A 13213-nucleotide genomic window follows, 5' to 3' on the forward strand; every position below is an offset into this window, starting at 1 on the left:
ACTGAGGCACGCCGGTTGTAGTAAGTCTATCGAGCTTTGGATTCTGACTGAGGAGTCTTTCGTAGTGAAACATCTGACTAGAACCTTAGTACATTGTCGGTCCAGACCATGCTAGTGTAGTCACCAAGCATATAAACTTTGTACGTGCATGCTGAAGCACATCGGTTGTTGTAAGCTGTACCTCTGCTAAGTAAGGCCATGGAATCCTGTCAGTGTTGATTAGTACACTGCACCATAACGCGGTCTCAAGCATTGCACCCCGCTTGAGGGATTCTTAGTTAATTAAGGAACTGTTTGTTTAGACACATAAACGATTGGACCGTTAGGATAACCGAACGTGTTCATGGAAGTCAACTTGACTTGGCCATGGTGTTCTTTATGGTTGAACTCTTTTTAAGGGCCTAACTATCTTTTAAAACCAATCATTAACGAAAGCATTGAAATAGATCACGTCTCTCAGATATGGTAAACCATGTATTCTATTATGCTTAAGAAAGTTTAGACCTTTGTGGAATGTTAATACGTCACCCAACCGAGTCGCTCAATTGGATGGGCCGTCTGAACGTGTATGCCTGTAGTCAGACTGCACGGGCGTCGGGGGTAAGGGACGTTGCTGTCAATTCAGAATCTTCAAGCCTATCGCAGTACCCACTGACATGTCTTATGACAGGGGCGTTTAAGACCAGTGTAATGAATACAAGACCTCTGCCTATTCATGAGCCAGCATTCCATAATCTCGGCAGAATAACTGATAAAATCATAGTATGCACTTACTTTAACCTTATATGAATTACGAATTTTATCGCATTTACTTTATCTGTCTTATAAATTAGAAAATCCCAAAAATTAAGTAACCACTACTCCTTCATAACTATCTTAGGTTTAAATATAGGTCCGATTCTACCGATATCTCAAAAATACGACTCTAGGTCATACTTCCCTTACTCATACTAAGGAGTAGTACGATTTAGGCCCCGCTAAATATAAATTTAAAATAGTACCCCCACTTGGTGGTTGATTCTGACGTGTTGCGACCTAACAACACCGCACAAATAAAACCGTCCGTTTCGGCCATATCAACCCTTCCATGGCGAAACCTTAAGTATCACCATATCACCTTCTTGAAACTCAATCGGTCACCTTCGTTTATTCACATAAGATTTTTTCCTATATTTTTCCGCCTTAAGACGAGCAAGAATAATCTCGATCTTCCGATTTGTAACCACATCGGTACTTTTGACTTCTCTTTATCTTACCTCACCCCAAAAAATTGGGTTCGGCATTTTCTACCATAAAACATCTCATATGGTGGCATTCCGATACTTGTGTGGAACTATTATTGTAGGAATATTTCACCAAAGGTAGATGTTCATCACAATTACCGCCAAAATCTATGATATAAGCCCGCAACATATCCTCCAAGGTTTGAATGGTCCGTTCGCTTTGACCATCCGTCTGAGGATGATACACAGTGCTCAAATGCAATTGAGTACCCATTTCCTCATGAAATGTACCCCAAAATCGAGAGGTAAATCGTGTCCCGATACGAAACAATCGACACTGGAACCCCATGTCTTGATATCACCTTCTTAATAAACAATCTTGCCAACGGCTCTGACAAAATTGTCTCTCGAATAGGAATAAACAACGCGCTTTTCGTAAATATTTCAATGATCACCCAAATAGTGGCGTGTTGGGTTCTCGACGTCTTTGGCAATTTCGTGATAAAATCCATGGTAAGATGCTTCCATTTCCACTTGGAAATTTCTAATGGTTGCAACATACCATAAGGCCTTTTGTGGTCGGCCTTAACTTGTAAATACGTAACACATTGCTCAATATACTTAACGATGTCACGTTTCATACCGGGCCAACAATACTCATTCTTCAAATCAAGATACATCTACGTCGCCCCTGGATGGATATAATACTTTGACTTATGTGCTTCATCAAGAAGCACTTGCCGGTATCCACCCAATTTCGGTACCCACACTCTTCCTTGAAAAGACAACAACCCGTGCGAGCCTAACACAATAGACTCCGTTTGCCCTTGAATTCACTCTTCAAATTTATTATTAACAAAAGCTTCAATTTGAATCTCACCAAGCTTTACGAGGAAATCGTTAGTAATTGTCATGCGTAATGATTCCACTCGTATCGCCGGTATTGATTCTTTCAACTCAACGCGTCCGCAACAACATGTAACACTCTAGGCAAATCCCACATCGCCCACAGACATGAGGGATCATGGGATTATAAGGTAATACCCACGCTTATATGACACAACGCGTTTTGGGACCACAGGCAGAGCAGATGTGTGAGTACGCTGCAGTTAAGCGTGCTCGGGCGAGAGCACTACCAGGATGGGTGACCTCCTGGGAAAGTGCTTCTCGTGTGTGGTCGCCAAGAAAAAGCCGTGCGCCTGCGGGCAAAGCGGACAATATTGTGGTCATGTTAAGCTGGGGTGTTACAGAATGGTATCAGAGCCACTCATGTGCCGGTGGGGTGGTGGGGCAAACCTCATCGAGGACGATGAGTCCCTAAGGGGGGGTGAATGTAACACCCTAGGCAAATCCCACATCGCCCACAGACATGAGTGATCATGGGATTATAAGGTAATACCCACGCTTATATGACACAACGCGTTTTGGGACCACAGGCAGAGCAGATGTGTGAGTACGCTGCAGTTAAGCGTGCTCGGGCGAGAGCACTACCAGGATGGGTGACCTCCTGGGAAAGTGCTTCTCGTGTGTGGTCGCCAAGAAAAAGCCGTGCGCCTGCTGGCAAAGCGGACAATATTGTGGTCATGTTAAGCTGGGGTGTTACACAACATTTGCTTTACCCAGATAGTAAAGTATTTCACAATCATAGCCCTTCAACTAAGGTTGGAGAATTCGGATCTCGGGGAGATCTTGTTTGGACTTTTTTAGGAAGTTCTCGGCGTCTCGGAATAATCTCGGGGAGATCTCGGACGTTGACTTACGCTGACTTTATAGTTTTAAAAAAAATATATACATAAAAACATAAATATATGTATATTTATATACGTTTTTACGATATTTTACAAAAATATCTGAGAAATGAGTGAGAAAAACTTAGAAATTACGAATTTTACAAGAAAATCTTACAAATTAGCAAGAAAATCCGAAAAATCGTGGCTTTGAGTAAGTTTGACCCCGTTGACCGAGAAATCTCTAAAGATGAATATCTCGTCTCGGTTGCCTTTCAAAAACAAGATCTCGGAAGATTTACAACACTGCCTTCAACAACTCAATCCACCGACGTTAAAGAGTAGAAAGTATAATAAATTTAAAATGTGAAAGGGGCTGAAAGTATTTAAAAAAAAAAAGAGGCAGCCAGGTCATCCAGTTGACAAACACACCTCACAACCATGCACCAAACCTGCCTTTGTTTTATTTATCCACATCTATTTATTTATATTTTTAAAAATGCTTTTATGTTGTAGCCAATAAGATTGCTGTGTTTTCCACTGTTCACAAAATTTTCAAATTGAATCTATGTAGCATTTTGGGTTTTAGGAACATTCAGGAGTTTTGTAGTTTTGTTTGTGTTTATATCTTGTTGCAAAATTGTATTGGTGAAAAAGTGAAGTTTATTTGAAATTTAATTCTGTTTTCTTGTTTCTTTTAACAAAATAAAAAAAGATAATACAAATGAATAAACACCAATAAATATTAGATATGTTTAATATAATATCTAACTGAATCTATTGATTAAGTGGATTGGAGATTTGAGATGAAAGCAATTCGTTTTTGTTATAAATGATGAGTAGTGCCGGAGTATTGGCATACTGGTACCGAGTTAATTCATCAAATCTTGAAGTTTTGATTCCGTAGTAGACTAATTATAAATAATCACTTATATTCGTAATATGAGTGTGTTTACCTTAATAAAATCATGAATATATTATTTTATGGTAATGAAGTCTTGAACGTCTAGATATGGATATCATCGCTAAAAATATTATTAGACCACTCACTACCAACACTAAAATCTATGTGACAGATCACAGATGTTTAACGATCGTGACCCGTTTGACGAGATATGCACTAGCAAGAGTCTGTGAAATGAAAACTGTGTTGTGACATAGTGGACTCCACTCTTTCTTTTGTTCTTTTCATTCTTCATCCGTGAATCTGTTCATGAATATTGCTAAATATTCGTGCATTTGTCTTTAGACACAACCTTCCATACATTAATATTTGTTTTAGGAATATATTAGGATTCCAAAAAAGTTTATCATTTTATTAGACATCCATATGTAGAAATCGATTTCTTAATCACTCAAATTTACATGTTATTACATATGTATATATCAAATTCATCAAAAAAGTTTCCGAAAAAATATAATAAAAAAAACATGAATATCCATGTACCTTGGTTAACGTTGTTTATTTTATTTTAGCTTTTTCTAAATACGTGGATATTTTTATTATTTTCACATTTCTCTGACGAATTTTCAGCCGGATTTCACATATAGAACAAATTACAAATTTGAGTATCATATAATTTTCGTTTTAGAATATGAGTGACATACAAAGATAAAATAATATATTGAGGTAACTGATATATAATTTAGTATAGTAATAGTAATATACGAGTATAATTTAGTATAGTAATTGTATATATTTATTTTCTAGAGTAATATTCATTTGAGTCCATAAATTAAGTTGAGATTCAAGGGACCAATGAGAGCGCGACACGTGTCGCGAAAATCACATGTGATTGAAAAAAAAAAAAATCAAAAATTTTTTTTTGAAAAAAAAATTTTAAATTTTTTTTCGAAATTTTAAAAAAAAAAAAATTTTTTTTAAAATTTTTTTTTTTACAATCACATGTGATTTACCTGCACAATCACATGTGATTTAATTGTACAATCACATGTAATTGTATTTGCCATGCATAATCACATATGATTTTAAAAAAAAAATTTCGGAAAAAAAAATTTTCGAAAAAAAAATTTGAAAAAAAAAGTTTTCGAAAAAAATTTAAAAAAAAATTTCGAATTTTTTTTTTTTCCAATCACATGTGATTTTCGCACCACATGTCGCGTTCTCATTGGTCCATTTATTTTCAAACAAATTTATGGATGAAAGCGATTACAACTCTTATTTTCTAAGTTGACAAATTAAAATACTCATCAAACATTCTTTTCTTTCATTTACATGGGAAAAAAATTCTCCCAATACATTTAAAAAAGAAAAAAAATGTACAACACCAATGATAAATTTTAAAGAACATCAAACATGCACAATTCACAATTTTACATTGATAAATTACAATCCGTAAGCATACGAACGACCACAAGGAAACGGAATGCACCAAACAAATTATAAATTAATTTTTCAGAAAAAACAATTTATTATTTTAAGAAGTTCATTTTATCAACTTTAGGCTGATGTGGGTAAATGTTCATGGGTTTGGTTGATGAATAAGAGATCATAGATAAGTCCAGCAAGCCCACCACCAACCAAAGGCCCAACCCAGTAGATCCAGTGGTTGCCCCAGGTCCAGCTCACCAAAGCTGGCCCAAATGCCACAGCAGGGTTCATTGAAGCACCAGTGAATGCACCACCAGCTAATATATTGGCACCAACAATGAAACCAATAGCAATTGGTGCAATTGTTCCCAAACTACCCTTCTTTGGGTCAACCGCGGTTGCGTAGACAGTGTAAACGAGCCCGAATGTCATTACGATCTCAAAGACCAAAGCGTTCGATACTCCAACTCCCGCGGATAAAGAGAATGCACCCACAGCCTGAAAGATAGAATCACATAATAAACCTTTTAGTAACATAAGATCTATAAATTTCATTTCATTTCATTTTATATCATATACGGTGTATACTTTTTTAAACATGTAGTCCAAATAAACCATCTAAACTGTATGATAGATGAGACGGCCGAAACAATATCGACTTGAATTATGGTTCTCGATTTTTTTTTTTTTATTATTTTTTTTTAATAATTATAAGGATTCTAGTGTACAGATGAGTGTGGTATAATAACAATACCGAACCGGTTGGTACTATTTAATTTCTTTATTTACCCTAATTTACGTGAGTAAAGAATACGAACATCACAATAAACTATAAAACCGAATCACGTACCATGTATATTTAGTTTGTTACCCGTACGATTCCGATACAATTCAATATTTTAGGTACTCATGTTCATCCATATTCTAGTGTAGTAGCACCAGTTAATTAAATTAGATGTTAAGTTTGTAAATAAGAAAATACTTAGAAGGTTTAACATAAAACTTTAGTGTTTGGCAAAATTAACTGCTGGAGTGGAAAACTTTTAGCTAGAGGTGATAGTTGAAGATTATATTCAAGATTAGAAGTTGATCTTATATTTTATAAGCGTTAAATAAATTAGTTGGATTTTAAGATTTAAATGACATATGTAAGTATAAAAAGTAATGACATATAAGGAATAAGGATATAAGGAGTAGTGATATGATATAATTACAAAATAGAAGATGATGGGTATAGAAAATAATACGTAATTTAAAATTTCCAAAACGCTTTTAAAATAGTGTGATTAGCACCCAAAAAAGGTATTCTAACAACACCGCAATCAACTTATGTGTCCTAGCTGGCTCGTTTCTTTAACTAATAAAAACAATATATTGTTATTAATTTATAACTAAAAACATTATTATAAATAAATATTTGTTTGAATTTTACCAAGCCATTGGTGACAAAGTTGAGCAGCAAGCAAGCAACAGTAGATCCAAGGAGCTGAGCAATAATGTAAACAATACCACGGAACAAAGTAATATGACCACCAACAAATGCACCAAAAGTAACCGCAGGGTTAACATGTCCACCCGAAATATTAGCACCAATCGAAACCGCAACAAAAAGCCCAAAAGCATGGGCAATAGCCGCGGATAATAAACCAGTAGGGTTTGCTGCACCATTATGAGTCAACTTATCAAAAGCCATACCTGATCCCGATCCTGCAAACACGAAAACCAGAGTTGAGATAAACTCAGCCACCCCGGCCTTAATCGTGTCCGGGTGTCTGAGTTCATCGTGGTGGCCCACAGCTACAGATCGAATTGGCATGATTAAGAAAGATTGATTAAAATGAGGTGGAGAAAATTGGATTGAATTTTAGGTTCAAGCTGGTTTTAATATCTCATGCAAATGAGATGGTTTTATAGTGGTTTTAGTGATGATTAGGTTTACCTGCTATAGCCAGTTTACCGGCTACAAAGCTTTTATTCATTTTTAGGCAGCTGAATATGTAAAATTAAATTTCATACAAAAAAATTTCCTTTTTTTTTCCTTCTTCTAGAACTAGAATAAAAAAAAACGCATAGGAGACATAAAATTACATAGGAGTATTATTTACAAGGGTTTTGATAACAACCCTAAACATGAGAATTGTGGTTAACGCGTTTAACAATGTTGCATAAAACAGTTACAAAATGATTTTATGGTAACGGTTATGATTTTTATTATTATTTTTTTTTAATTTAGAAAAGCAAGTAAGTATAAGTATTTTTATTTTTATTAATATACAAAACAAAATACATGAGCTCCATAGGACTTAGCCCAACGCGGTGAAACATATATGAAGGGGCGGAAGTAGTAAGGGAAAGCTGAGGCACCCGTCCTCGCACTACTAGAAAAAAGAGGACAGGCGACGAAGGTTTTTGCGGCGCACTGATCTCGCCGCAAATGAGCCACTAAATGACAAAAAAATCATATTTTTGACTAGCTTGATTGGGCCTACACGCAATTGCGGCGATGCGTCGCCGCTAATAAATTTACCATATTTTCTTTTTATTTTTTCTTCGCTGGCAAATTCTGGTCAAAGATTGAATTGTGGGGCCGGATGCAATTGCGGTGATGGGTCGCCGCTAATAGTTAGACGTAATAGTTTTTGGCGATTAATTTTTCCCTCCAAACTACTTCCCGCTAGTTTTTCTCTTCCCGCTAGTTTTTTGTGCGTCGTGGTAAGGGTGCGCCGCAAATAGTGTTTTGCGGCGGTCCGTACACCATTTTGCGGCGATGGTCCTCGCCGCAAATGAGCCCGTTTCCTGTAGTGTCGGTCGATTCGAAATTTTTAGTGCAAAAATTCTGGTTTTCATATTTTACCTCTAGTGGATATTTCCAAAAGTTTTCTTATTTTGTCCCAAAAACTTCTATATTTTGCCCAAAAATCTCAGTGCTTTATCCAAAAACTTCCACATTTTACCAAAAAGGTTAAGACTACTCAAGGGTCATATATTTTTTTTGTCCCGATGTAGGCCATATACAAAAAAAAAAAAAAATACTAATGTAGGTCGCATACTTTCAAAAAGTGTATCGATGTAAACAAAAGGTAACATGTTACCGGCTAAACAGGTCACCTTTTGTTTACATTGATACACTTTTTGAAAGTATGTGACCTACATAATTATGTTTTGGGGGTATATAGCATACGTTGGAACAAAAAAAAGTATACTTTTTTAAGCTCAATCTACGAAATCGATCAAGGATGATTCTCTTAACAAATTGACTTTAGATTAGTGAATCATAACATCAAACGAAGTTTCACACATAATCAGAACTGATAATCATCAACAAATTCATAGAGTTTGATCTCGAGTTCATCCTTAATCGAAAACCGTGCCTAATTTGAGAACCGGATCAATCTGAGAAGTTATAGTGAAATGTAAAAATAAAGACGTGATCGAAATCTCTTCGTGAAACTATCTGTAAATTTACAGCTCTCTTAAATCGAAGAAATGCGTAAGAATTTCGAAGTCAAAGTTTCGAAAAAGAAAGTCAAACGAACAATCTTATTTATCAGGTCAACAAGTTAAGTTGGTTTATATTAACACATTTTTATAAAGTTTATGGCCTACAATAGTATTTTTTTGGGTATACGACCTACAACGGGACAAATAGAAAACTATATGACCCTTTAGTAGTGTAACGACCCCAAATCCGTTTACTAAAAACGAAGCACTATTTTTTTTTATAAGTTAGGTCCCATTAAAACGTTCAAAATACATAATATATCCAACTCTGTATTAACCAAAAGCACAATCTCATAACGACATTTTTAACAATTTATAATGACCCTCGGTACAAAAGTAACACATTACGAAAGCATTTGTAATAACGACCGAATCACACAAAATACAGGTTAATACTCAATAACCCAACCCGATACCAATAGCATAATCTCGGGAAATACCAAATCCCCAATCCGCGTCCAAATATCAAAAGGCTACCACATCGAGTCCAAGCGCTCCTACGCATCTAGTCTAACAACTAGCTAGCTTCACATTCACAACACTTGTAAAAAGGTAAACAACAAGAGGGGTAAGCATAAAGCTTAATGAATGCAATAATTATACATATACATATATAATCTACTTACTTGCAAACACTTTCATAAATACCGCATACGAGCTAGCAATTCAACAACCATGCAATCACAATGCATAAACTAAATATCCGCAATTCATAATAAGCTAGCATCGCTATTAGCATATAGTTCACAATTTAATATGCTAAAACTACAACACATAACCATGGTTAACCAATCGTACAAGGGAATGGTGCTCGCGAAAGACCATCGGTGTTCACAACATCCGTTAGTGTACTTAACACGTCGTAACACTAACCCCCAGGGTGGTGGCTTAACATGTCAACACTTCACCCATTATACTTCCCGGAGTGGTGTCTTAACACTTCGACACTTCACCCCTTATACTTCCCGGAGTGGCATCTTAACACGTCGACACTTCTCTCGTCACGTGAAATGTGGTGGCTTAACACGTCGACACTTCACATCTCACGCTACACAAATAAATACATCATATACCTACACGTACAATTATTCCACTCACCTTGGAATGCCCGAACAAGTCATGTATGACATGATCTCCGTCCTCAAATCCGAGCAAGTAACCACCTATATCACATAGGCACAATATACACATAAATAACAATTCTCTAAAAGAGAACCCGACACTCACATCCCTTAGCCGAGGGTCTCACCTTACTCCTTTAACCCGCTCATTTATCTCCTAATGAGCTCAACCTAATTACCACTTTGGGTAGTAATTCAAACCCACACTAATAATTACAAGTTAACCCAATTTGTACTTTACACTAACTAGACCAACCTAGGTCCCGACACTAGATTACTACTTAAGTAGTGATCATTTCAAACACCATTTACACCAAAAGTACAACATGTGCAATATTGACCCATATTGCACTTGACCACGTTTGACTTGTTAAAACATCGCTTTGAATCAAAATCACTTCTCCTGTGTGATTACTTCTAAAAACGCCATTTAACACCTAACACAAGTGTTTAAAAATCCATTTGACCACAACTAGGGTCATCATCAAATTTGACCCAATTTAATTTACTCATTTTGACATAAGTCTCAAAAATGCCCAAAATCACTAACGGCTAGTGATTATATTTCCAAAACACCAATTAACACCTAAATCAAGTATTCACATATGTGATTCACCAAAACTTGACTCAAAACTTATTTTGACACCAAATCAAGCTTACTTGACCCAAAATACCCATTTGACCCATTTTGACCCAAAATGGGACTTTCAACAAAAATCAACTTACATACACACTCAAGAACACTAAATCACATGTAATCTAGTGTTTAATCAACACACGTAAGCTACAAGACCTAAAAATTTGTCACCCAAAACCCTAGGTCTCCAATTAGTGTTTATACAAATGAATCATACCCAAAACCCTAAAATTTCACAATAAGTAGGGTTTATAACCCTAACTAACACAAACCCTAAACTCAAACAAGAATCTTAAACAATGAAGTTCGGATTCGAGACTTACCACTACAACCAAAATGTAGCTAAGGACGAAAGGAACAACTTTAACTTTTGCACCTTCACCCGATTCAAGCTTCTTCTTCTCCAATCAAAGCCCTCTCTTTCTAAATGAGTTTTCTCTTTCTAAAAAGGTTGAGAGAAATGAGAGTGAAGAGATGAGGTGGAAATGAGGATAAGATAAGGCTTGATCAGTTTTGTGGTCACCAAATCGTTCACAATACGAAAAGACCAAAATGCCCATCATTTAACCCCTATTAAAATGCTGATTCAGCACCAGCTCCAGTTATAGCCCGCGGCGGGACTCCAGGGCCCGTGGCGCAGCTCAAAACTAAAAATTGAATCCGACAGTTTCTAAAGATTTCTCCATCAACTCACATGTTAACCCGCGGCACGGCTCAGATTTGGGAAACAGATTTTACTTTGAAGTTCAGGGACTGAAGTTGTCTAACTCTGATTCTGATGTAAATTTTTAAAATGCATAAGTGTTAGGTTGACTTTTAGTGGCAATTTCTGATGCACACATTTACTGATACTTTCAGGAACATTTTCTGATGCACAAAATTCAGGATCTTACAACTCTCCCCCACTTAAACTAGATCACGTCCCCGTGATCTCCGTCACTTAACCAACCGGACCCACACTCTATGGTCCTCTGACACACATCCAAACTCGATGTCCATAACAATTTCCATTAACCCGAATATCTCACCACACGCTAATAATCACTAGCTTGCATTGTAGCGACCCGTCTTAATTGCCATTGACGGCGCCGTCTACTTAGGTCCCGTTACGTGGTCATAAGTCTTTAAAACAGATGTTTGACCCAAAATATGTCGCATTCATTTCAAATGTAAAGATGTTTTAAGTTTACAAAGGTAGTTCAACGACTAGTACATTACAACGTTTAAAGTACAAATGAAACCTATGCGACACAATTTAAAAGTAAGTCAAAAGACGCTCCATGTATGCATATATACACGACATCCAATGCAAGTATCAAAATAGTGAGCGAAAGCACGTATCACATATCGTTCAAAGACCTGAGAAAACATAGATATCTATCAACGAATACGTTGGTGAAATCATAGGTTTAGTAAGTAAGTGAGTAAGTTGAACCACAAGATTTAACGTTGAAGTAATAGTAATACATTCTAAAAGTTGATATCACGAGCACCCAATTATCAAGGCTTAAATTTCCCAGAACCCCATCACAATAGTGTTAGAACATACACTGTTTCTCGAAAATATATTTCATCCGAAATAACGGTAGCGAACAGTCCGAATGAGGGTTTGTCAAACCTATATGGCCATACAACACAAGTTCTCGCTTACACCCGACAAGTGTAACTAATGATAATCGAATTGAGGATTTTGTTCTAACTCGTATGTAGAATGTTTGTTTTCGTACTTGTGTTCACTTTGTAAAATGAAACGTTTATGTTTTCTCATCCCAAATGTAAGTTTAAAAGAGTAAAAGTGGGACTATGATCTCACCTTGAATGCAAGAGTGTAAAAGCACTTCACAAGGTAACGTGGACAAGAACGAGTGCTAGTCTTGACCTAAACAAGTAGGTCGTATCAATAACGGTAAACACGGTTGGTCAAAGTTGTTCAATTAGTCCTGTGGCTCATTACGACTCGATTATATAGCATGTGAATCAAATTGTCAAGTTTCATGCAAGAATCAAGTATACAAGAAGATTAGAACGGTTCAAACAAGTATTGGTTAAGTTTGAACAAAAGTCAACTTTGGTTAAGTCAAAGTCAATGAAAAAGTCAACACGTTCGGGTCGGGTCCCGAACTATTTTTCTGAGGTTTTTAATCATATATAAGCATGTTAGAACAAGTTACATGGTAATCGGAGGTGCATAGCATAGTTAGAATTTTTCGTAAAATTGTAAAGTTGATCAGTCCCCGGATGTGACTAATGTCGCGCCGCGACATCTATGGGTCGCACCGCGGCCCTCTACTGGGTCTGATTCCTGGTCTGGTGCAAGTGTTCAAGTCTCGAGCCAAAACTCATTTTAACACAACTAGCGAACCGTAAACACTCAAGACACGTATCTTATATCGTTGGAAAGGTAGTTTGACGAGGAACACAACTAAACACATTTCATCAATCAAAAATCATCATTTATAATAATCATATCCAAATTGAAAGTTCATTAAATGTTCATCATAAATGCTTTCAAGTTCATAAATGCACTTTGATGATTCGGGAGTTAAATGCACACATACGATACGCTGTTTCGTAGGTGATTACGCATACAATACAACTAAACACGTTCAAACAACATTGCAAAGCATTCAATGCATCAAAAGTTCATTTTACTTTTATCAAACCCTAACTCA

The 13213-nt window shown here is 36.4% G+C and overlaps 1 protein-coding gene across 1 annotated transcript; it reads right to left on the reverse strand.

Annotated features, from left to right (window-relative positions):
• Positions 1 to 5155: 5155 nt before the first annotated feature.
• On the reverse strand, positions 5156 to 7149 carry LOC139844308 (aquaporin TIP1-1-like). Its single transcript, XM_071834531.1, has 2 exons — positions 6715 to 7149; positions 5156 to 5780 (listed from the first exon to the last, which is right to left on the reverse strand). The coding sequence occupies exons 1-2, from the start codon at positions 7096 to 7098 to the stop codon at positions 5412 to 5414; spliced, it is 753 nt and encodes a 250-aa protein (XP_071690632.1). The 5' UTR covers positions 7099 to 7149; the 3' UTR covers positions 5156 to 5411.
• Between the last annotated feature and the right edge of the window lie 6064 nt (positions 7150 to 13213).

This window comes from Rutidosis leptorrhynchoides, chromosome 4 (assembly GCF_046630445.1).
Source record: "Rutidosis leptorrhynchoides isolate AG116_Rl617_1_P2 chromosome 4, CSIRO_AGI_Rlap_v1, whole genome shotgun sequence".
Taxonomy (NCBI): Eukaryota; Viridiplantae; Streptophyta; class Magnoliopsida; order Asterales; family Asteraceae; genus Rutidosis; species Rutidosis leptorrhynchoides.